We start from the raw sequence: 25272 nt of genomic DNA on the forward strand, positions 1-25272 counted from the left end.
ATTGTTGGGCCTGGCCCGGCCTAGCCTGAGGGAGGCAAGGGAAGAACCACGCCTAAACCCACCCAGCTCTGCATCACCCAACCCTAGGGTCCCTATTGCCTTGCCCAAGGCCTCCAGCGCCCTGTCCCCAGGATGGGCCACTGACACCTTTCCCTCCCCGCCCATATTTCCATACTTGAGGTTGCCCCTAGCCGGCTGTCAGACCCTGCTGAGTCCCATCGTTAGCTGTGGGCCCCCAGGAGTCCTGCTCACCCGGCCAGTCATCCTCTCCATGGACCACTGTGGGGAACCCAGCCCCGACAGCTGGAGCCTGCGCCTCAAAAAGCAGTCATGCGAGGGCAGCTGGGAGGTGAGTAGGGACCATCCCCAGAGACCTCCCACCCCAAGTGCTGGCCTCAGAATGGAGCGTGGCCTTCCATTTGTGCAACCTTTGCCTTAGCAGTGTGTGGCTCTGAGCCCCACCATGACCCCTCCCCAGGCTTTGGCTACTTCTAAGAGCCTTGGGTTGGCAGGAGGACTCTGGGAGCTCCAAAGCCGGGTGGCACTGATGCATCTGGCCCTGCCTGCAGGATGTTCTGCACCTGGGTGAGGAGGCACCTTCCCACCTCTACTATTGCCAGCTGGAAGCCGGCGCCTGCTATGTCTTCACTGAGCAGCTGGGCCGCTTTGCCCTGGTAGGAGAGGCCCTCAGTGTGACCGCCGCCAAGCGCCTCAGGCTGCTTCTGTTTGCCCCTGTGGCCTGCACCTCCCTAGAGTACAACATCCGGGTCTACTGCCTGCATGACACCCACGATGCACTCAAGGTACTGCCCTCCCCCCACAGTCTTGGCTCTGCCCTAGGCCTGGGGACCTTCTTGCCTCGGGGCCAGTGGGGAAGGCCCTCCCTGTCCTAGGCTCCGCTGACCCCTGGGCACTGTAGGAAGTGGTGCAGCTGGAGAAGCAGCTTGGTGGACAGCTGATCCAGGAGCCCCGTGTCCTGCACTTCAAGGACAGTTACCACAACCTGCGCCTGTCCATCCACGATGTGCCCAGCTCGCTGTGGAAGAGTAAGCTTCTCGTCAGCTACCAGGTGAGGCTGGGGCCCTGCGGCCAGCACTTGAGGGGCTGGTACCGGGCACACTTGATGCCTCCTTTCTGCTGCTCACTCAGGAGATCCCCTTCTATCACATCTGGAATGGTACGCAGCAGTACCTGCACTGCACTTTCACCTTGGAGCGCGTCAGCCCCAGCACCAGTGACCTGGCCTGCAAGGTGTGGGTGTGGCAGGTGGAGGGCGATGGGCAGAGCTTCAATATCAACTTCAATATAACCAAGGTGGGCAGGAGGGACGATGTGCTGCTCCCCCTCCCCTTGCCAACCTCCCAAGAAATGCCCCACCCCCAGTCTACCCTGCCTGCCCTGCCACCGTCCCCTCCCACACAAGTCTCCTGGGGGAGGGAGGTGCAGGTGCAAACTGACCATGGAGAGGGGAACCACCCAGAAGTATGGGAGCAGGAGGAGGAGTCGGAGCTGGCCTGGACCCTGGATAACTCCCCTGAGGGCTTTGCACTGGGCCCCAAAGGCTGAGTAGGAGTTTGACAGGCAGGCAGCAGGTGGAACAGGGCTTTTGTCAGGGGGGCAGGGAGAGCCGAGTGGGAGGACACAGGCAGTGAGGAGCGCAGAGTGCTGAGTGGTTGGGGATGAGGCCAGACGGCCCCTGTAGCCGCTGCACCTCTGAGCCGCAAAGAGTACAAGGGAGGGGATGCCCATGACGTCCCTATGCTTTGGGGTGGTCTGGGAGCTCTGCCAGCAGGAGGCAGCAGTGCACAAAGTTCTAACAGGCACCTCCTCCGCGTCTCCCAGGACACGAGGTTTGCTGAAATGCTGGCTCTGGAGAGTGAAGGGGGGGTCCCAGCTCTGGTGGGCCCCAGTGCCTTCAAGATCCCTTTCCTCATTCGGCAGAAGATCATTACCAGCCTAGACCCTCCCTGCAGCCGGGGTGCTGACTGGCGGACTCTAGCCCAGAAACTCCACCTGGACAGGTGTGTGGGAGATGGCAGGCAAGGCTGCAAAGGCCACCCACTGTCCAGCCTGGGCAGGTGGGCCAGGGGGTTAGACAGAAGGCCCTGCAAGACCTGTGCCACACCCCAGGGGCCAGGGCAGTCGATGCCTTTGTCCTTGGTTAGGCTGGGAGGCAGGAGGCAGCAGCCCGGAGTGAGGCCAGGCTACTGACAAACTTCCCTCCTCTCCTCAGCCATCTCAGCTTCTTTGCCTCCAAGCCCAGCCCCACAGCCATGATCCTCAACCTGTGGGAGGCACGGCACTTCCCCAATGGCAACCTCAGCCAGCTGGCAGCGGCAGTGGCCGGATTAGGTCAGCCAGACGCTGGCCTCTTCACAGTGTCAGAAGCCGAGTGCTGAGGTCCACCAGGCCTGTAAACGCCTACACTCTCACCAGCTTTGGCACCTGCCAGGGACAGGCAGAAGCCGGACAGGGGCCCTATCCCCACACTGGGGAGAGCTGCTTGGACAGGCCCCTCCTGGCCCACATTGTCCCTTAATGCTGGCCCTTCAGACTCTGCCCGAACACTCATCCTTCCATGGCCTGCCTGGCCTGGCAGGCACAGCTACCTGCTTACACTCTGCCCTGGCCCCAGGGCCCAGGGTGGACAGTGCCTGGAGTCCAGGCCAGGCCCAGCCCATCTGTGTGTGCGTACGTGCGTGTGATGCTACCTCTTCTGTCCTTCGCCTGGGGCCCCGCATACACATGGGCACACACGCACACACTGGACTTGGGATGTGGCCCCTGAGCTCCTGCCTGAGCTGGGCCTTATGCAAGCATTTCTGTGCCTGCTGGGTGGGCGGCACACTCAAGGGGCCCGGCTCCAAACCTGCAGGATCAGGGGCCCCAGCCGGACAGGGGTCGGCCCCTGGGTTGATTCAGGCACACGACCACCACACATGCCTCGTGTGCTCATTTCACTTGCACCCCTTTCCTGGGTCACGCAGAACCCCCACCACACACATCTCCTGCTGTACACCCAGAGGCTGCTCCTGTCTCTCATGCCCGGTGTCGGTACACATCTGCCTCTCATATGCTGCCCTTCTCCCACCCACCCAGGGACAACTGACGGCTCCTCCCTGATCCTCCCCTGCCCCCAGCCTCGAGGTGCCCTGCCCAGCGGGGCGGTGAATATGCAACGGGAGTCCCGGGCTGTACAATGGCGAGTGTGTGTGCCGTGCCCATTCCTGGGGCTGGCCGGTGCCCCCCCGCATGGGGCCTGTCATGTGAAGCTTGTGTCCTGACTCTGTCTTAAGTGCATTTGTGCACTTACACTTGGCCTTATGTACACAGCCTTGCCCGGCCGCCGGGGCACGTAGGGATTTTAGCGGACGTGAATGTAAATAAATTATATATATATTGCTAACCGGAGTGCTACCTCTGTCAAGGAAAGCCAGGGTTCGAGGATTGAGGCCACAGAGGGGTAACACATGGGCTGTTCTGGTAGTCCTGGGAATGGCTGGGCCTGGGCCCTGGTCCAGCAAAGCCAGAACTGAGATCCCATGGTTCCTGGAGATTTCCTCAGACGCGGGCCATCTGAGCAAGGCGACAGGCAACGGCAGTGACCAAAGCCGCGCCTTTGCCAGACCCGTCCTCTGACTGCAGGAAGGTGACCACGCAACGAGGGGCCAGCTCCCGCACGGTTGCTGCTACCAGGCTGGAGAAGCTGTGAGAGAAAAAGGCTGAAGTGAACCCTCGGCCATCCAGGCCCCACCTGGCCCTGCCTCCCTGCCTGGCCCATTCACCAAACTTACTGAGGGTGTAGTTTGTAAAGGGTCCCGTCCACCCCCACAGACACCGTCAGCTTTTCCAGGGCCCGGTTCTCCCGGATCTTCTCCACCACAGCAGCCACGCCTGCCCCACAGAGTTGGGCAGCCCTCCGGGACACAGCCTGGCACACCTCTAGGACCATGAGGGCATCATCTGAGGTCAGGGGCAGCCCCAGATCCTCTAGGATGGCACGGACCTGCCGCAGAGCCAGGCTGTCACTGGGGGCCAGGAAGGAAGAGAAGACAGAAATGTGGGGGTCCTTGTATGAGTTCCCCCCTCCCTCAACACATCTCCCACCCTACCCTCCAGAGTGAACCCTACCAACCACAGCAGCCAACACCCCCCCAACACAATACACCTATAGTGAGCAAATAAGACTCCTTTGCACTCCTTTGCAATTTGGGCCTTGGGTACCTTTCAATCTCAGAGAGAAACTTGGTCTTGAAGATGTCCCTGGTCTGAAGGCGCTGGGTCTGCTGGCCCCGGAAGAGAACTCCAAGGCTGGTTAAATGCAAGAGGACGTGCCGGACGATCTCGCCCAGGTACATGCCGCTGATCATCTTCTCAAACCTGCATGAATGTATGTGTCTACCCCATGCAGGTGACCCCAACCAGATACTGTCACCAGTGCTGGTCACTGCCAGCCACCACTGCCTGGACCCAGCCCACACCTCTGTTTGCCCGGATTGATGGATGCCTGGTCCACATTCTCATCGAAGCAGGTGCTGAACATGTCCAGTGAGCCATCGTCCCCAAAGGCACCCCACTCCATGTTGATGCACATGTGGCCCAAGTCCCCAGGCACACTGGCCACATTCCGGAGCTCCTCCATGTAGCATGCATTGGTACCAGTTCCTGCAGAGAGGCCAGACAGGGTGGGAGGCCCTTTGAGCCCTTCCCACTCCAAAATGACAAAATTCTGGGTCACTCCCTACTTCTCCATCTCCTCACATTCAAGCTGTCTTCCTAGTCCTGGTCCTCTTTTTCTTCCTGATGTCCCTGGTTGCACCAAGCCCATAGGTCCTCCACTGGCTTCCCTACCAGTACTGCCATCAGTACATCTACCATGCTATCCAAAGTGCCTGTCAGTCAGGTCATTCCCCTGGGAATGTGCTAGCCCCCACTATCTGCTGGTAAGAAGCTGAGGCTCCCTCCACTCACCTTCTAGACCTTTAGTCAAACTATCTGGTAGTGGGCTGGTGCTGGGGACACAGGGAACACCAACACTGGGAACCCTAGAATCTGGCCCAAAGTTGGGCGATGAATGGCCAATTCTGATAGGATCTTTGTGGGCCCTAAGTGAAGCACAGAGAACATTATGGAGACATGGAACATAGGGTGGGGCTTCCTGCTACAAAAAGCTCCCTTTCCCTAGGCATTGCTGCTCTGGGCAGATGACCCCCTTATTGGCCCCACCTGGAGTTGCTCTGTCCTCTAGTTTATTTAGACAGCAGTGTGAGTCCACCTCTCCCTGGCATCTACCCAAGGCATGCCCTGCGTTCAAGAAGCTCCCATCCATGGGAGGCCACCATGTGCCTTGAGTTCTAAGAGAGAGATGCCCAAGGCACTTGGGAACCTCCTCCATGTCTAGTTAAACTGTGTCCTTCAAGGCTTTCATTTCAGAGTCCTACTCGTCCCAGAACCTGTTCCTTTCTGATCTTGGCCTTGTCCCCCCACCCAAACTTGTGTAGAGTCAGTCAACTCTAACTGCCACTAACCCACTCTGGATGGTCAGTTTTGAGAAAGCAGATTTCCCCCTTTTTTTATGTTTTCCTGTCGGTTCATGTAGCTTCCATCTGGTGCTTAATAAAGACTTAGACTGTTTGACTGACTGAAGAATACTCATAGCTCATGCCCAGTTTCACCCTGAGTGTGCACTGTGAGCCAGTCCCAGTGCTACGCTTTGCCCCTTTCTCATTTCATCTTCGTAACTCCTTGAGCCAGGCACTGGTATTGTCTGAATCTTAAAATGAAGAAACTGAGCTCTGTGACTTGCCTGAGGTGATACAGGTAGAAGCAGCACAGCTAGGATTTCCACCCAAATCTGAATGACTCCAGAGATGCATTTGCCAGATCGGCAAACTGAGGCTCAGAAAGATTCAGCAGCTGTGAATCGGCAACTGGCCTGGACTAAACACCCCAGCTCCAGACTCCCAGCCCAACATAGAGTTCCAGGGCCCCGCTGGGTAAGACAGGAACAATCCCACATCCTAAGGCCAGAGAACATCCAACCCATGAAATCAACGGGGAGGCAGCAAATTATTAGACAGAAGGGGCACAAAAGGACAGGAACCCTCCTCACCAACAATGAGGCCCATCTCGCAACGGGGATCCTCATAGCCACAGGACATCATGGTCCCCACCGTATCATTGACAATGGCAACCACATTCAGCTCCACTGCCTGCACACAAAAGGATGCTGCTAGTTGCCGAGCAACAGGGTTACCACAGCAACCAGCGCTGGACCCAGAGGTCTCTATTGTAGAGGGCCCCCATCTTAGGAAGCAGACGACCCTTTGCTCCCCTCAGGCCTGCTGCACACTGAGTGTGCACTGTGAGCCAGGCCCAGGACCACACTTTGTCCCCCAAAGCATCCCCTGGTGGCAGATTCCTACCTGTCTGCGCCTGATGGCTTCCCGCAACAGACATACCACATCTTGGCCCTCACAGTCTGAAGCGTTGAAACCCTTAGTCCAGTTTAGGAGGATGCCCTGGGATGAAACCAAGGGTGGATAAATTCCTCTCTGCCTCCCCAAAGCCTGAATGCCATCAGAAGTGTAGGATTTCTGCCCTCTCTGAGCAGCAGTCCTTGCCCACTGGTCAATAGCCTTGCCTTCTGCCCCCTCCCAGTTCCCTGGGAGACTTTCAGTATGAAGCACCCTATTAATAGTGATATGACCTGTGTTCTCCATTGTTAGCTGCAGAATGCCCAGGTGGTCTGAGGGTCTGGCCATTTTAAGACGTTTGCCCAGAAGGAATGGCTTGTCGTAATTGGGTTAGAATGTACAGAGCTGGTAAAGTGAGTGTTGAATGCAACAAAGAAGACAGATGAACTTCAGAGGCCCAAATATCAGCAGATTCCACCCTTCCCGAAAGAAATTTCAAGAGTCACTTCAAAGGAAAGAATTCTCAGCCATTTCAATGAGATTCGCTTATTTGTTCCAGAGACAGGTGAAGGACTAATGGAAAAGCCAGACACTTGGGCAAGATGGGAGGGGAAGAGACAGACACACCTTTATTGTGAGCGATTGCACTTAGTGACAGCAGTCCCACTGTGTCTGAAAGGACTTTCTTAGTGTGTTTCTGAGGGAGGGGAAGGAGGGTGAGTGAGAGACCACAGCTGTCAAGGGAAAGCGATCAAAAGCAGGTCTGCAAATCTTTCGAGCAGGAGACTTTGTTGTTTTTGTTTTCTGAGATGGGGGTCTCGCTATATTGCCTAGTCTGGTCTCAAGTGATCCTCTTGCCTCAGTCTCCTGAGTATCTGGGACTACAGGCGTGCACCCCTGGCTGGAGGCAGGAGATTGTAGAAGCACTGACCAAATTTTCCCTTGATATTTCATCTCTTCCCAATGTACAGCAGCTAGAGTATAGTTTATGCTCATTATCTCAAAAAGCCAGAGAGAGAGAGAAAGAGAGAGAACAGAGAAGAGAGAGAGAGAACCAGTTTGAGAGACCACATAATGGTCTCTGTCCTATAGCAAAACATCCCTGCTCCCAGATAAGCTGGACTCCCTGGTGTGGAGAAGAGGAGGCAGAGGATGACTTCCTGAGGAAGGTGTCCTATGCCCTCCATCCTGAACCAAGGGATTTGAGTGATCTGATTGCAGAGAAGGCATCTGCTCTCCTTCCCCAGGTAAAGCTGAGGGAAGTGTCAATTCTTTGAGAGAAGAACTGGCAGAGCAACTGCCCCGAGAGCTGGGACCCAGGCACACCCCTTAGTTACCTGATGTCTGCACATTATGCCCAGCCAAGGATGCTGTGGAGCTGAGAGGAGCCCCTACCTGGGGAAGGGAGGCCCCACATTGCTGAACATTAACCTTTCACCCCTCAAAGGACATAGTCTTCATTAGATCACCTCCTCAGAGAGGCTTTCCTTCATTTATACTTAAAGATAGCTCTTTCTCCCGTGGTCACTCTCTGGTCACTTCTAGTCATGCCTCCCTTTTAAAATAACCACCAGGCTACCCCAGCCATGCTATCCTCCTGCTCAAACTTTTCTATGGCCTCCTGACGACTCCATGAGGGATATGTGGATGGGAGGCCCTTGGAATCACTTTTCCTGACCCCCACTCCCTTACCTGGTCCAGGCCAAGTTGCTGACATGGGAAGGAGAAGGTGAAACCCAAGGGGAGGCTCTGTCCAGTCAGGCCCTGCCTCTCCTGGAAGTCCACGATGCAGTCCACAATATGGTCAAAGAGCTGCAGGGTGGTGCAAGTCAGGTGCTGGGCTCCATCCCAGCCCTTCCCCTACCTCTGGCTTCAGGGCCCAAGCTGTGAGTACCTGCTGTCCAGAGCCCTGGGCCACACACTCAGGGATGGAGTAGACCTGGTTGATGATCTGCACACCTCCCTTGGCCACACGTACAAGGAGGACCCGGAAATTGGTTCCTCCCAAGTCCAAGGCCAGGAAGTCCCCTCGCTCTGTGGGGGAGAGACCCTCAGTGCCAGAACAGAGCTAGTCCAGCCCTAGCACACATTGTGACCTCCAGGAGCCCATCTCCTGGTCCTACACTCAGGCCAGGTGCTCACCGCTGCCATCAGGTGTGGCCCGTACATAGGTGGGCAGCATGCGGAGGGAAGAAGCCTCTCCTCGGAGTCCCTTGGCCATGGCCTCCCGCATCTGTGCCTGCACCGCTATCAGCTGGTCACGGCTCAACAAGAACGGCGCCAGCGTGTCCTCCAGCAGGCGCCGGTGAGCAGCCATGCGGGCAGCCACAGCCGTCACCATTGCCACACCCCGGCCACCTCCATCCACAGAGGGAATGAAGGAAACATCACATTCTGGTACCAGGAGCACCACCATGTCCTGCAGGAGGCTGTGGAACCTACACAGACACACACCAGTTGCACCCAGTTTGGCATCTGACCCCCCCCCAGGGCCAGGGTCAACTCAATCCTAAATCTGTTCTGTGCCCCAACCACGCATACCTTCAGTGTCCCCAGCACCCCTTCCCTGGCACACAGAAAAAGCAGCATCTTTTCTCTCCTTGGATGTCTTCTGGCCTCCCATTACCCAGTCTGGCTCTCACTCTGCTTGGATTCCACTGGTATCCACTGGCCTGCACATGTGATCCCAGACTGCCCTCTGGGTGTGTATTACTAACACAGAGATGTTCGTGTTACCTGCTCACACAGCTGTATTTTCACATACCTGGGGTGTCGCTCAAACACTCGGCCTCCAATGGCCACAGCCACCTGGAGTGTCTGCTGCTCTCGGCTGTGCTGGAGGCGAGACAGGACTGCAGCCAGAGCAGCTGCGCAGAGCTGGGCGGCCCTCGTGCTCACAGCTACACACACCTGCTGCACGAGCTCAGCATCTGAGGCCTCTGGGCTCAGGCCCAAGTCCTGCAGGATTGCGTGGACACGGGCTGCCCCAGTGGAGGGTCTGGGGGAAGGGACAGGGTGCTGGTTTGGGGTTCGGGTATCCTAGGAGCTTCCAACCCCACCAAAGTCCCACATTTGCCTTGGGGACAGGCAACTCCCAAGTCAAGAATCCCCTGTCTGAGCTGCCCACCTGCCCCACTTACTCTTCCATTTCAGCCACATGCTCCAGGAGGATTTTGCCTCGGGTCAGCAAGGCGGGTGAGGTGCAGCCACCAAAGAGGACCCCACGCCGAGCCAAATGGGCCAGTACCAGCCTCACCAGTTCACCCAGGTAGTAGCCCCCAATCATCTTCTCAAACCTGCAGGTGGAAAGGGTAGCTGGACAAAGGCCTTCCCAGGCCATTGGCCTACCTGACTCCACCTCCCAGAGTTCCCAAACATGAGCCACTTTCTTCAACATCTCCAGACTGGAGGCTCCAGAAGGATATAGCCTCCCAGGGAACAAGTGGGTATTGCCCCCTCTGACGCAGATTAGGTTCAGGAGCCTCCTGGAGTGGCAGCCAGACCCAAGGAGTGCACAGGACACCTGGCTCAGAAATTCCCACCCCTCAACTCACAACCTGTCAGGGTTAACCAGTCAGGAATAAGGGAGGGCCAAGGATCAAAAAATCTGTGTTCTAGAACCTTGAGGCCTTTCTTTTTTGAGCCTGGCCAGGGCCCCCCAGGGGCAACCTGCAGACCCTCAGAATGGGAGGGAGGGGTTTAAGGGTCTCCGTGCAGGGGCAGCAGAAGCGGTGGGTCAGAGTAGTGACAGGGACTAAAGCAGAGTCACTCCCCTCTTCCCCGTGCAGGTCACCTCTGGGCACCGGGATTCAGGGACTCATGGTCCAGGGCATGGTCGAAGACAGTCAACACTGGGCCCAAGGCCCCATTATCATTGAAGGAGCCCCACTCAATGCTGACACAGGTGCGACCCCGGTCCTCATCCAGGCCTGCCACATGCCGTGCTTCCTCCATGTAACATGCGTTGGTGCCTGTGTCTGGGAGGGATAACTCCATCAGGGCTTGCCCACCAGGCAGTCACACCCCCACCTCTCAACTCAAACAAGCATGGCTCACCTACGATAAGCGCAACCTCACAAGGCCCAACACCTGGCTCACAGCCCATCATGGTGCCCACTGTGTCATTCACCACAGCAACCACATCAATGTTGTAGGTCTGAGCAGTGAAGAAGGCAGAGGTCAGGACCAGTGAGGGTGATGAGAGTGCAGTGCCTGGGGGATGGGCAGAACTGGGGCCCTGGCTTTGATGGAGATACCCAGAATCCATAAAACACATGTCTGCATGTCCCACACAGACACACTGCACTCTATCCTGTAGAAGTTTCTCCTCCTCCTCCTCTACTCTCAGCTCCTCTTCCTCCAACTCAGGCCCTCAGGGTCATAGGCTCCCACCCTCAGCCTTCACCTCCAGTGCACCCCATAGGACCTGGATGGGGTTGACAAGCCTGAGCACCTTCTTGAAGGTTGCTCCTAGCTGGCCTCGCCCATGCCCTGGCCTAGCTCCCCAAGCCGTTCCTCCAATCTCTCTTCTAGCCATTGCTAGGGTTTGTCCAGCTGGCTCTGCCTTTCTCTGGCATCCAGATTTTGGCATAGACTAAATCTCCCTCCCCAGCTTCAGCATAAGCACCAGGCAAGCTTCTTCAACTTCAAGTCCCTGCTGCTGCCAAAGACATCAGGACACAGGGACAAACTTTTATTAAACTGTTTTTTTTTTTCCTGCTAGACAGTGAGGACCCTCAGGACAAGGCCAAAGTCTTTTCATGTTTGTTCCCCCTCAGGATCCTGAAATTTTATTTGAATCTTTCTTAGCCTCTGTTTCCTTGTCTTTTTGTTTGTTTGTTTTTGATGGCACTGGGGTTTGAACTCAGGGCCTCACACTTGCTAGGCAGGTCTTCTACCACTTGAGCCACTCCATTAGCCCTGTTTTGTGTTGGATATTTTCAAGATAGGACCTCACAAACTATTTGCCCAGACTGGCTTTGAACCATGATCCTCCTGATCTCTGCTTCCTGAGCAGCTAGGATTATAGGCTTGAGCCACCAGTGCCCAGTAGTTTCCTGGTCTATAAAATGAGAATGATAGCAACTTTATCCCAGGGTTAAGCTGTAGACAAGAAAGGAAAGCAGGACCTCCCAGAGGCACAGTCATAGCCTGTGGATGCCAAGCCCAGGTCAGCCAGGACAGATCCCATCACCTGGACATGCACTCACCCCTTGCCTCTGTATGGCGTCTCTCAGTAACTGAACCACATCCTGGCCTTCCACACCACTGCACCTAAAACCTTTCGTCCAAGAAATGAGGGTGCTCTGGGGGCAGAAAAACAGGGTCACTCTTCCGATAACCTCCACAGGCCTGCAGCCTCTCTTGCTCACTGTCCCCATGTCCCTACCTCCTCACCCTGTCCAGGCGTGTCTGGTGACAAGGGAAGGAGAAGCTGAACCCAAGCTGCAGTTCCTGATTGCCCACAGGATGTGCATCCAAGAACTCAGACAGGCAGCGGGCGGCAAAATCAAAGAGCTGTGAGACAAGGGGAGTGCTTAGCTCTGCCCACATAAGTCCCAGCTCCAAGGCACCAAAGCCGGGCACTGAGCACTCACCTGCTGGCCAGCACCCAGTACCACCTCTTGGGGGATCACAAACTCCTGGCTCCTGGGCTCTACCCTATGGCCCTTAATGCCGGTCAGAGTCACCCACAAGACACGCAGAGAGGCCCCTGTGGCCCCAAGCTCTAGCACCAGGAAGTCTCCTTGCTCTAAAGGGCAAGTAAATGATAGAAAGGCACACAGCTGGCAAGACCAGAGCCCTCTATCTTTCCCAGAAAAATTCCCAAGGCCCAAGAAGTGGGGTTAAGAGGAACTTAGAGATCGTGGACAGGGATTGGGAACTGCCCCCAGCCCTTAGTTCAGAATCCCCTCACTCTCTGGCTGCCCACCAGTGCCATGTGGAGTAGATCCCACAAATGTGGGCAGCATCCGTACAGCAGGGGCAGGACTGGCCTGTCCCCTCAGCGCCTGCTCCATGGAGCCCAGGAGGCTGGTTTGGATCTGCCGCAGCTGTGCCCTCGTCACCTCGAATTGCTGCAGGCACTCCTGCACCTAGGGAAAAGCAAGCCGACACGTAGGTGGGAGCCCTAGTGGACTGGCCAGATCCCCCAACTCCAACAAGAGCAAAGGCCTGCCCTGTGCAGCTCACACCTGGTCTTCCAGTCCCTTGACTTCTGTAGGGGCTGGCTAGAGCCCTGTCCTAGCCCTCTCTAAGCCTCACTGGCCTTCCTAGGGCCTGCCCAGCCTATTCCTCACCTTTTCACACACCTTAGCTCTTTACTATGCACAGCCTATGCCCGTGCCTGGGTCTTCAGAAGGCTCCATCTAGTGGAGAGAAGCTACCTCCCACCTCCTGCACCATGTCTGGGTGCTCCCTCTCAGCTCCTATATCCTCTATTCAGTCCCTCCACTTCCTTGAATCCAGGGTTTGCAAGACCTCCCTCTTGTCACCATGACTGATTACTCTCTGGTCCTTAATACCCAGAGCAGGAGCAGGAGCTTCTGTGTGAGCTGTCATCGAATGGACAAATGCATAAACAAACTTCAAGTGCTTGCCTCTCCTAACTCACTCTCAGACTCGAGTCTGAGACCACATAGTAGAGGATGCGCCTTCAGTTGGTCACTCTTCCCAACACATTGACCATTTTCCTGCTACGTACCCAGCACTATTCTAAGCACTGTACACCACAGAACTAACCAAGTCCCACACTATGGAGCTCTGATTCCAGGGTGGGAGGCAGAAAATACACAAATAATCATATAACATGGTTCTGGTAGTGATAGAAAGTGATCAGGGAGAAAGACATATCTTTATTTATTTATTTTTCGCAGTGCTGGGGTTTGAACTCAGGGCCTTCACCTTGAGCCACTCCACCAGCCCTTTTTTGTGATGGGTTTTCTTCGAGATAGGGTTTCATGGAACTGTTTGCCCAGGCTGGCTTCAAACCATGATCCTTCTGATCTCTGCCTCCTGAGTAGCTAGGATTACAGGTGTGGGCCACCCACACCCAGCTAAGAGATATCTTTAGATATGACCAAAGGTGGACCTCCCTGAGAAGGTGACCTAAGTGAAGAGAGGGAGTGAGCCATTTGAAATGCTAGGGAAAGGCATTAAAGGATTTTTCTGCAAAGGAAGGGGATAGCTTGGAGGAAAGATTGGGCTGAGAAGGGATCAACCTGAAGGAAGAAATGAGAAGGTTGGAGATGGCAGAGGACATGACATCCTAGGTTCTCTACCAGAAGCCCAGGAGCTGAAGAAGAGACCTGGGAATCTCAGTTCTGTGTGCAGAAACCTTCCGTGGATGGCCCTCTTGTCCATCTGTCAAATAAACCCAATAACCTCCCAAGATTCATTGTAGGATCACAGTCCACCAGATTCCACCCTCCCTGGCTTAGACTTTCCAAGGTGACCATTTCCTGGCACTCAGGGAGAAGCCTCGGAGAAGAGGCTGTCTATTGAGGGAGGTGAGGAGGACTCAGTCCTTCCCCAGCTTTAGGATGAGACAGGGAAACAGATCCCAAAGGAGGTGAATAATCCTAACTGGCGTGCCAGACATCCTGTTATGTGATTATGATGCAGGTGCTTCCAGCCACCAGGTATACTAGGAGTGGCTATTCGTGTTACAAATGAGGAAGGAGGCTTGGAGAGGGTCTAGCCCAAGGAGCTATGAAGGGGTATAGAATGGATTGTGAAAACTCCAGAGATGTTTCCACATTGATATGAAGCTTTGTAAAAACGACCATCTGCTCTGAAAAGAACCCAAAGCTGCTGAAAATGAGGAAGGAAACTCCAGATGAACCAACAAGAGAAAACTTGCCCAGCACCTTTCTGACTGTGTGATCCTGGGAAAGTCATAGCTCTCTCTGAGCCTCAGTCATTTCCCATACAAAATGATACCACTCAGAAGTCCCCCAGTACTGGGGACCATGTCTGGTTTGTGGCTCTCAGGGCCACGTTGAACAGCAGTTGGTCTCAGGATTTGTTTATTAGATGCTTGTGGTGACATAGGACTAAAGTGGACAGTGTATATGAAAGTGTAAAGTGCTGTTCAGATGGGCCAAGTGTTTTAGTGCTGCTTGGTGAAAAAGCAAGGTTATGGAGAATTCAATGGTTTGGGTAGATTGATGTTTTTCTTCTTTTTCCTCCTGTGTTCAGTGAGAAGTCCAAGAGGGAAGACTATGAGATGACCAAGCCACAGAAAGATGGAAGAAAAGCAAGGCACTGGGGTCTCACACCTGTAATCTTAGCTAACTGGGAGGCTAAGACAGGCAGGATCAGAGTTTGAAGCCAGTCCAGACAAATAGTTTGCAAGACATCATTTCAACAAATAGCTGGGCATAATAGCGCACACGTTATCCCAAGCAATGCAGGAGGCTGAGATTAGGAGGATCGAGGTTCTAACCCAGTCCAGACAATAAAGTTCATGATACCTACCCCATATCAAAAGAAAAAAGCTGGACAAGTTGTACATGTGCATCGTCCCAGCAAAGGTGAGAAGCTTAAAATAAGAGGATTGTGAAGGGGTGGGGGAAGGGGGGAGAAATGACCCAAACATTATATGCACATATGAATAATAATACAAAAATGAGGTCATAAAACAAAAAAAAAAAAGAGGATTGCGGTCCAGGCTGGCCTGGACAAAAAGTGAGACCTTATCCCAAAAGAACCAGAGTACGAAAGGCAGGAGGCCTGGCTCAAGAAGTAGAGCACCTGCCTAGGAAGCACAAAGCTCTGAGTTCAAACTCAGTACCACTGAAAGAGAGAAAGAGAGACACAGAGAGAGAGACATAGAGAGAGAGAGACAGAGAGCTAGAGAAAGAGAAAGGAAGGAAGGAAGGAAGGAAGAACGGAGGAAGGAAGAACGGAGGAAAGAAGAAAGGAAGGGACAGCAGACTCTGGTATAGCACACACCAATCAGGAGAAGCTATTGGAGCCTCCTCTCCCTGCCCCCCATGAACAGTGAGGAGACCTCAGCCAGGGAAAGCTAAAAGAAAGCACAAGTCCAATATGGCTTCCATGCTGGCCCCTTTAATTAACTTGCTGTGTTGGCAGGTCTGGACCCATCACCTCCCCTGTCTGAGCAAATGACCTCCTTTCTCAAGTGTCCACTTCTCAGAGCTGCCGTGAGGATCAGGAAGACTGTAGACATGAAGCAGTGGCACAGGACCTCGTACAAAGGGAAGGCTCAACGAAGCATTGGCTCCCTGGCTTTAGATCACGAGACCCAACCTGCCTAGAGAGCCTGATTCCACACATCTCTTGTGACAAAAAGAGACTTAGAGGCTGGGGAGGGGCTGAGGAAGGACTGAGATGGAGCTGATCACTGACAATATGTGATTAACTAACCTTTTCTCAACCTGGGAAAGGAGCCCAAGGTGAGGCCTGGGTGCTTTGTGGGGACCAAGGCCACAGGAAGCTTGGCATCCCTGTGAAGTCCCTCAAGGCCAAAGGGAATTCTTTAAACTGCAGGGGCATGGAACAGAACCTGCAGGGAGGATATGGGACCTGTGTAGGAATCTCACAGGGACAGGGAAGAAGTGAAAAGGGAGATGATAGCAAGGCAGTCATTGCTCACTCCTGGGGCCCAGCTATGGGTTGGACACAGGAAACATTTATAGTTGGGTCTGGGGCCAGGTTGGACAAGGGAGAGGGGGAGCGTGAGGGGTGATGCCCCCACAGTTGGACAACAAGACTAGTGAGCAGATGTCAGAACAAGCCGAAAAACTCAGAAACTTCACAGAATGATTCAGCAACCCTCTCATGAGTGTCTTCTCTGTACAGGACCTTTAATCCTTCCGGGGGCGGGGGAGCATTCAATTTTATTTTCCTCCATTTACTGATGGGGAAACAGAGACCAAGAAATGTGAAATATCTTACACAAGCATTTCCTGCTCAAGGGTGTGATAGGCAAGGGCTTCTAAACCTTGGTCAAGATGAAGGAAGGAAAAAAAAAAGGAAGGAAAAGAGAAACTTCTCAGTAAGCCTCAGCTATGTGGCCCAGGCTGCATAAACCCAAGAGGAGTTTAGCACTACAGTCACCCCTGGGGCCTGACTGCAGGGGCCATGGGAGGAGGAGAAGTGTAGGAGGGACTGGAGAAGTGGGAAAGGAAGAGGCTCAGAACACAGCTTTTCACAAGAAAACCCTGGGAGGAGTCATTTTGGACATGCCAAAAGTCCTCTAGGGGCAGGGGTAGCACCTGCATGCAAGATGACAAACGTTATATTTGAAGTTGACACACCTCTGCTCAAGCTCCTGTCATGCCTTAAACCCAAGTCATTTCACCTCTGTGAGCCCCAAAGCTACAGTTGTTTGGAGAGGGGTGCCAGATCAGAGATGAACAGCTCTGTAATTGGAAAGAGGCCTCAAGAGTATGACTCCAGTGACCTGTGGGGCATCCCCAGTCATCCTGCTCTTGACAGCCTTGAAGAAGTATGAACCCAGTATGAACCCAGTGCTGAACTTACCAGCTCTGCGCTGTCTGAGGGCCGTGGCGAGCCCTCCTGGGGGCAGCCCCGGGCCCTTTCTCCAGCCTGCAACCCAGCAGGCCCACTGGCCTCCATGTGGTTCCACAATGGGGGTTGGCCACCTATAGGAGAAAAGGGACAGCCAGGGTCAATCACTTCTTCTGTAGGCCCTAAGAGGCTTGAATCCAGACCCACAATTTCCTTCCTTCTGCAGGGAACCAGAAAGTTGTGGGTGGAATTTAGAACTTCTGACCATCCGAGATGCTTTACTAATCAATCAGGAGGCAGTTATTTTCCAGAAGCAAGTGTACCAAGAGAGCACTGGGAAGGCTGATTTCAAGTTCAAGTGTTCATTCATTCTGTCACTCATTCACACACACACTGGTTCCTGATGCCTGGTGAGCTGGATGCTGGGGTGAACATTAAAGAGATGCAGGCCCTGTTCTTAGGGACCTCGGAGCCTTACCAGCCATCGTAGTAGGGTTGGCACAGGCAGTGACAGAGATGTTCACATGTGGATGAACATGCTGCTGTGATTAGGAGATCAGGGACATACAAGAGGCCAGAGGGTGTGAGGTAAGAAGGGACCAAAGATCTGTCAGAAAAGCAGGCAGGCTGGCCTTTAGGCCAGGTTCAGAAACATGACTTTCATTCTGAAGGTGACAGGGAGACAGGGAAAGGGGTTTGTGCTTCTGAAATCGAACCTGTGCTTTAGAAAGGGGTTCCACTAATGGCATGGCATTTGTGACTATGAATTTCAGCTTCATCATTTCTAAAGTGGAAGGAAATAATATCTACCCTCACAAGGCTATTGTGGGAGTTGCCTTATGAAACACAGTGCACACATCAGTTCATGGGTGGGTTTGGGAAAGTGCTGGGAAGCAGAGTGGAAAGAGCTCTGTGCTCAGAGGCACAAGACAGCTGCGCCAGGTCTCCCAATCTCACGGCCTCCATCTGTGAAATGGGACCACATGTCATAGGGCAGTGTGGGGCAAATGAGATGAGAGTAAAAATAACTTGCTCAGTGTTCAGACAGATTTATTTAGCCAAATCTGAATTGAAATTCTTTGACAGCAAGAAAAACATTATGCTCTCGTGAGGATTAATGGAGTAAATTGTCATCCACTGGAAGAGATTGGAAATGTCTGTTTTTTGGCATATCCAAGCTAGAGGTAGTGTTGCTGTTCCAGGTAGTCTCCGAGGGAACCTGCAGTGGTTCGGGTGTCCTTCAGAGGTAGAGGAGAAGGGAAACACAGAGGAGGGCACAAGATGGCACCAGGCACCTGTCCATTGACCACTTCACCTCTCCTTGCAGCAGCAAAACTTCTGGAAACAGTACCTTCCCACCCCTGCAACTCCTCCCCACCTTCCACACTCCATGTGGTCACGTAGGACCTGATTGCTGGGCCCCAAGCCTTTCCCTTGGTCCTTCTGCTGCCACACTGCCCTTCTTTGGCTCCACAGCCAGTTTCTCCTGGGTCTCCTTCCTGGGTCTCTCCCAGTCTTTGTCAGTCACACCTCTGCCTCTGCACAATGGGACAAAATGGGTCCCTGAGCTTCTGGCCATGTCTTCTCCACACTCTTTTTCTCACTCATCCCCAAGCTCTGATTAAAATCTCTCCTTCAGGGCTACCAAATCAACTCCAACCTGAGCCAAATCCTAAATTACAATGACCTTTTAGACCTCATTATCTGAGAGCTCTGGAGAGACTCCTTAAACTCAGCAGTAAAAGTGACATTCATTTTCTCCACTCCCCCCCTTCCACCCCCTGCCAAAAACAACCCCACTCCTGTTCTTCTTGACTGGAAGCAACAAGGTTTGCTCACTCACACAGTCATTCTGGTTGCCTGTACACATCCCTCACCTTCTCTGTGCAAGGGAATAAGGGGCTTATGGGGGTAGCCTTCCAGATGTGGAGAACTTGACCAAAGACTGAAAAAAACAGGAGAAAGGGAGCTGGTAGTCAGAGTGGCTGGAGTTTGGAGTGGGAGCAGCCTCCTAGGACCAAATGTGGACTCTGGAAAAGAGCTTTCCTGTGTGTCCTCTCTGCCCCACCCTCACAACTACAGTGTGACAATTTCAACAGCCTCTGCTGTGAGTCTGCTCATCTCCTTGCCTCACTCAAGTGACTTTGCTGAAATAGATTTTATCATTTGATACTTAAGCTCTGTCTCCCATTAAAAAGGAAGCAAATCTTCTACTGTGACAGTTCCCTCTGTGCAAAGCCCACAACTCCTTCTTAACGGTAGCACTGCAGGCTTCCTCTTGCTACACACCATTCAAACCCGTCATACTCACCACAAGGTCCCTGGCTCCTACTTTCCAATGTTCATTCAAGTTGCTCCCCAAGTCTGAAGGGCTAGTCCAATTCCTTGGAATGTTTAGGTCCCCTCTACATCTTCTATACCAGCACAGGATTGGGCATAGGTACATGCTAATAGTTTTGTAAAATTGGAAGTGGGGAGCTGGGTGTAACAGCGCAGGCTTGCGGTCCCAGCCGTCAGAAGGCTGAGGCAGAAGGATCATGAGTTTGAGGCCAGACTGGGCTACATAGCAAGACCCGGCCTCAAACAGCAAAACCCTGGAAAGGGGAGGGGAGTGGTGAGGTTTTTCATCTGTTTGTTTGGTAAATCAAGAAATTAGTTTCTGAAAAATCTCCAACTATGCTCAGTTTCCAGTTCTGTCAAATAGCAACATGGAATGTTCATTCTATGACTGCGACATTCTGTTCCAAGGATAAAATGAGGTATCTGAGGCAATTACTTCTGGAAAGGGGTAAGAACCTCACACACAGCCCCCTCTGCTCAAGGCCCAGCTGGCTGAATCATTCACTTGCCCACTCATTGAGCCCTCACGCAGTCAACATTTACTCAGCACGTGCCAGACTGTAAAGCTTGTCCCAAGAGACCCCAGCATAAACTCTAGGCCAAAGTTTCAGGCCTCTTTCAGCAGAGGGATCCTGTGGGGAGGGACATGTCTCCCTCATTGCCCAGGGTCTGCGCACACTTGAACTAAGGGCTTCTTGGCTTCCCTTAGTTGTGTTTGCCTCCTGAAAGGTATCTCAGAGACCCCTGATGAGAGTGAGAGCCACCATCACCATTGAGGACAAGTGGCTTGGTCCTCCCTGAGGACAGAGGGCTGGGGATGGAGGACATAGGAATTAGAAGAAGCACTTACTTGGGAGATGTGGCAGACAATCACTGTCCTCAGATCTGAGTTCTTCTCTCTCAATGTGAGGTATCACAGTGATCCTGGTCTGTGCCCCAAAAGTGAAACTCAGGGTGACTTGAGTTACACTATCTCCAAGCCCCACCCTCCCCTTCAGCCATGGCTTACAAGACACACTACTTCAGGAAGATGCACTTCCTTCCATCTGGTCTAAGAGGAGCTCAGGGAGGCGGGCTATGGTGCAAACTTGAGCAAGACGACCACAGGAAGCTGGGAGCCTGAATTGGATCAAGAATCCCAAGACCACCTCCTCTGCAGTGCTTGCTCAGAGGCTCCTGGAATCTGAGTTTTGAGGTGGTAACTCACCCCGGAAGGGAGCAGAAGACTAGTCTAGGAAATGCAAGGTTGTAACAGAGGGGAATGTGGCATAAGGAAGGGCGTGACTGCCAGAGTGTGGCAGGGCAAGCTGAGGAAGCAAAGCCTTTAAGAATAGCTTGCTGACAGAGATGTCCTCTCACAGAGAGGAGAGCCTGTATGCAGTCCTGGGACACACACACACAGGTGACATCATGGAATGGGGTGCAGCACAGGCCCTACAGAGGATACACATAGGTGGGATATGCCATGGGAGAAGAGGTGACAGCCACACTAAGGAGTCAAGCCTTTAGCCGGCAGGCCAAGGCTACAGAGTAGATTCACAAGATAGAGCGGTGCCTTCCCTGTTGAAAATCTGGGGTTTCTGTGGTGCTATCAGCCACAGAGCTGTTTGTTTAGTTCTTGAACTAGTCTCCTTCAATGCACAGAACCTTGGGCTATTACTATAGGAGACTAACCATGCTGCAACAATTTACTTCAGGCAAACTGGTGGGCAGAACCTTTAAAACTTTAGGCTACCTCGCTAGCAATAACCCTACCATTATCCAAATAGTACAAAGCCTCCACTGCACCAGGGTGGAGAGACCAGGGATATGGCTCTTCTATCAGCTTTGTCATGATTAGGCCTGGAAATATGTTAGACAACAGCCCTGCTGTGGCTTTCTGGGTACCAACCAGGCATACAGGCTCTGACAGAGAAGTGAGGGATGGCACTGGGGAAGGCAGACTGCCTGTCACCCTCAACATAGCCTGGGTTCCAGTCTCTTGACTTTGCTCAGTTGAGGGAGAAAACGGAACTGAATGTGAAAGGCTCAGCTGTGGTTCACGCTGATGGCAGCATCGGTAGTCTCTCCAGCCAGGGTGAGGATGTGCCCCAGACCACCATTGCCAGGACTCCTTGTGTTTCTGGAAGCCCTGTGTCCATTTCACAAGGAAGTGGGTGCCCTGGCCCCATAGTCACAGTGCTAGGGATGATCTGTGTCAAGGCCAATGGAGAGAGACTAGCTGGTGTTCAGGTCCAAGAGCAGCTTGGACAGTGCTGGCTATAGCAGAGGCACAGCAGGTGCCAGCAGTACTCGGGCAGACACCAGATGGCTACCGACCAACAAGGGGAAGGACAAGTCTTGACAAGGTTGCCTCAGAGCCCCTTAGTGCAATCTTTAGCGATTCAGAAGGAACAGTAGAAGGTGGAGAGGTAAGCACAGCAGAGCTGGGCTACCACTGCTCGGCTGGGAGGCCAGAGCCTTCCTACTCTGTACCTGCCTGCAGCCAGGTACACAGACTCCCCAAACAGCCCTCACACCTTTATACTCTGGATATGCCTTGCAGCCCTTCTACAGGCATAAGGCTGCTTCTGTTGTATATTTGTTCCTGCTGATTTGTCTGGCATGACTCCCCCTTTAGCGTCTCCAGCCTTTTCACCCAATTTTCCCCATTTGTTACATTTACAGCTCAGCCAGCAGTGGCAGCAGCAGCGGTGGGAAGCCTTCCCTGACAAACTTTTCCCAGACCTGGCCACGGCTGGGAGGCTGCCTCCTAATCCCTAGCATCTTGGATTTGCTAGTATCACTGTATTTACAAGTTTGCTAATATCATCTGTTTATGTGTTCATTTTACCTGCTAATACTGTGGGGCTCCCAATTTTTTATTCACCATTGGAGCTTCAGAACCAGGTTCTAGACCTGATGTAGTTAGTTTTTGTTAAAGGGCCCATCCTACAACCATAATGTTCAGGGCTTTTGAAATGGAGAGGAAGTAAGTAACCTCTTCTTGCCTTCCTGGTGCATATGGTTTTGGCACTTTCCACTCAAGTGTCTACACTCTTCCATCTTCCCACTAGTACTACCAAACTCTCCCCCTAGAAAAAAATTCCCATTGGCTAAAATCAACTGCCCTGCCTCATAGGCAAGAATGAGCTTATTACTGGGTGCCAATGGCTACGCCTGTAATCCTAGTTATTTGGGAAGGTTAGATTGGGAAGATTGCAATTCAAGGCCAACCTGGGCAAATAGTTCACAAGACCCCATCTCCAAAATAACCAGAGCAAAATGGACTGGAGGTATGACTCACTGTGCTTCACAAGCACAATGCTGAGTTCAAACTCCAGTACCATTTAAAAAAAAAAAAAAGAAAGTGAAAGAATGAGCCTATCCAAGCCTCAAATTTCTATGGAGTCATCAATTTTGTGGCAAGTAGGAAGTAGTACAGCATAGACAGCATGAACTCTGGTTGAATTCCATCCCATTTTCCAGTTACTTGATCAACACCTTCCACTTCCGCAAGTCTTGGTTTTCCATATATAAATCATTATTTCCTCCATAGTATTTGCTCTAGGTCTATAACATGGCAGACACTAGCCCTGCTGTGGCTTTCTGGGTACCAACCAGGCATATAGACTCTGACAGAGAAGTGAGGGGGATGGCACTGGGGAAGGCAGACTGGCTGTCACCATCAACATAGCCTGGGTTCCAGTCTTTTGACTTTGCTCAGTTGAGGGAGAAAACGGAATTGAATGTGAAAGGCCCAGCTGTGGTTCACGCTGATGGCAGCATTGGTAGTCTCTCCAGCCAGGGTGAGGATGTGCCCCAGACCACCACTGCCAGGACTCCTCAAGTCTACTTCTGAGAGGACTCAACCCTTCAAGTATGTTTTTAAAGTAGACCAAAGGATTTATTTCTGGGTTGGAGCCCTCCAGAAGTAGACCTAACTTGAATGGAAATACTTTCTTTGGGAAGGACCCAGGAGAGGGTCAGGATTAGGATGATTCAAGTGAGATGCCTAGGAAGCAGAGCATAAAGAGACCCTCACCAGTTCATGTAAGTGTTAACCCTGCATTTACATGAAACCAAGAGTGAGGCCCCTTACCAGTCCTGGTCCTGAAAGGGGAATGTGAAGCAAGGTAGCAAGGGAAAGAAGCCATTACTGCATATGGGAGCTACTGAGGTCCAATCCAACAGGCGCTCCCTGAAGCACAGAATGTGCCTCAGTTATTACACTTGAAGGGTGGAGATGGGCTATTTATCTTCCAACTTCCATTTTTACTGGCTGACAGCTTCCCCGGGGCACTACCTCCTTGACACCTCCAAGTTGTGGAAAGAGAAATCCTTAGGTAGAGTCATAGGTACTTACAATAGGAATTTGTGGGTATGGAGCACAGTGCTCAGGGGAAGTGGGCTAGCCACAGCCTCTGCTGGAGGACTGTTGTAAGGATGAAATGAAGTAACAGCTACAATGCTGTGTTAGACACACAGAAGTCCCTATCTCTTCCCCAATTTATAACAACAGCTTATGAAGTTCATAGACCTCCTGGTCTTACAAGTTGGCAACACTAGCAGTATAAGCTGCTTCCCATCTTTCAGAAGAACCACACTACTGCTCAACGTTAAGCTAAGTAATTCATGTTTTTGAAGCAGCACTTTCTGTTCGTATCTTCAGACAGAAATAAACCACTATTCCCTATTAATAGAGGTCTACTTCCAATAAATTGCCATTTAATGACAGGAGAGATGAGCAAACCTTAAGTTGGTAGGACATATCTGACAAACTATTTTTCCTTAGAAGGAAAACCATTAGTGCTAAGAGTCAAAATGTAGCACTTTCTTTAGTAGGGACACTGTGGTTTCACTACTTTATTTGTTCTTCTGAGCATTTCTTTCCTCATCTGAAAATGATTATAATACCTACTTCTTAAAGGTTGTTATGAGTAAATGAAGGTACATATATTACTTGGACCTCAGCAGTTGCTCAAAAAGTAACAGCTATTATATATGTGATACTGGCTATAATGTCAGCTCCATCCAATAGCTAGACATCATCTATGGAAGGAACAGACAAGAGCCTGCCATCTTGACTCTTTACTCAAAGAGCTTGTACAAAAGGCCCTAGACAGGACACAGTGCCTTAGTGCCTGTGCTGGGTCTTACATTGCAGCTACCTGTGAACTCCCCAGTCTAACACACATCTCATTTTCCTTTTAAAATAAAAGGTAACTTTAGACATGATAAATCAGAAGTTAGAAGAGTCTGCAGATTTATCCTCGTCCAAGATCCTTTCCTGGTCAACAGTTACCTTCCACAGTGTTTCATTAATACTTCAATCAGGGACTGGAGGCATGGCTCAAGTGGCAGAACGCCTGTATAGTAAGCACTATGAGTTCAAACCCCAGAACAACCAAAAAAGAAAAAAACTTCAATCAAGTGGGGCCAAAGCTAACTTTCACAGCACCCCTGTTTGATGGTTCCCCTTAGGTAATTACTTCTGTCATTTGGCAGCATCTTGTGTTTGGAGTCTGCCCAGGCACTGAGGACAGACCACATCTCTAATCTGTGCTGAAAGCTCCCAGGCAACTTGGTTGACAGTGTACCTTATTTTAGTAATGTTACTGAAACAGAAGTTGCTTTACCACTGTGACATTTGGCAAGAGAACCGATCTTGGTTTGAAAAGATGACTCTGCTTGGTATCCCCACTGGCTAATGTATGTTGAAAAAACAACTGCATAGGAACTAACACCAGAGTGCTCACTTATAACCCCCTAGGAAGAATGCAGGACACATCTCTTAAAGTCCTAGACTCTGGCTGAGAATTCTTAACTGGGTAGGACAAGATGAAGTTACAGATCACCGAATGGAAGGGACAACAGAATCAGTAGTGGGATTGAATGCCCAAACAGTTAAGGGAGCAACCATACAGTGTTCAGAATTGTGTAGTACAGATTAAGTGAATATAAGTGGTGTGTCAAAGAGTAGTAATTAAATTCATTCAGAAACATAATTTATGAGTCTGAAAACCACTTCTACAATTAA

At 52.0% G+C, this 25272-nt stretch overlaps 2 protein-coding genes across 5 annotated transcripts in view; one reads left to right on the top strand and one right to left on the bottom strand.

Annotated features, from left to right (window-relative positions):
• Positions 1-3406, top strand: part of Unc5a (unc-5 netrin receptor A) — a 60166-nt gene extending 56760 nt beyond the window's left edge. For both annotated transcript variants that reach the window (XM_020162794.2, XM_020162795.2), the window contains 6 exons: positions 181-349; positions 570-803; positions 920-1069; positions 1150-1314; positions 1843-2021; positions 2234-3406. In XM_020162794.2, the coding sequence (XP_020018383.1) occupies positions 181-349; positions 570-803; positions 920-1069; positions 1150-1314; positions 1843-2021; positions 2234-2399 (1063 nt within the window). In that variant the 3' untranslated portion in view covers positions 2400-3406. The remainder of the gene's footprint in view (positions 1-180; positions 350-569; positions 804-919; positions 1070-1149; positions 1315-1842; positions 2022-2233) is intronic.
• Positions 3381-25212, bottom strand: Hk3 (hexokinase 3). 3 transcript variants are annotated; one of them, XM_020162790.2, is made up of 20 exons: positions 20263-25212; positions 20104-20182; positions 16926-17047; positions 12349-12511; positions 12014-12168; positions 11814-11933; positions 11627-11722; positions 10473-10572; positions 10210-10393; positions 9557-9712; positions 9181-9414; positions 8559-8854; positions 8311-8450; positions 8109-8228; positions 6426-6521; positions 6113-6212; positions 4482-4665; positions 4225-4380; positions 3795-4028; positions 3381-3706 (listed from the first exon to the last, which is right to left on the bottom strand). In XM_020162790.2, the coding sequence occupies exons 3-20, from the start codon at positions 17019-17021 to the stop codon at positions 3562-3564; spliced, it is 2775 nt and encodes a 924-aa protein (XP_020018379.1). In that variant the 5' UTR covers positions 17022-17047; positions 20104-20182; positions 20263-25212; the 3' UTR covers positions 3381-3561. The 3 variants fall into 3 exon arrangements, with proteins under 3 accessions (XP_020018379.1, XP_073914817.1, XP_020018382.1); XM_074058716.1 differs by lacking the exon at positions 20263-25212 and having other exon boundaries at positions 20104-20255; XM_020162793.2 differs by lacking the exons at positions 11814-11933; positions 12014-12168; positions 16926-17047; positions 20104-20182; positions 20263-25212 and having other exon boundaries at positions 12349-12490.
• Positions 25213-25272: the final 60 nt, after the last annotated feature.

This window comes from Castor canadensis, chromosome 16 (assembly GCF_047511655.1).
Source record: "Castor canadensis chromosome 16, mCasCan1.hap1v2, whole genome shotgun sequence".
NCBI lineage: Eukaryota > Metazoa > Chordata > Mammalia > Rodentia > Castoridae > Castor > Castor canadensis.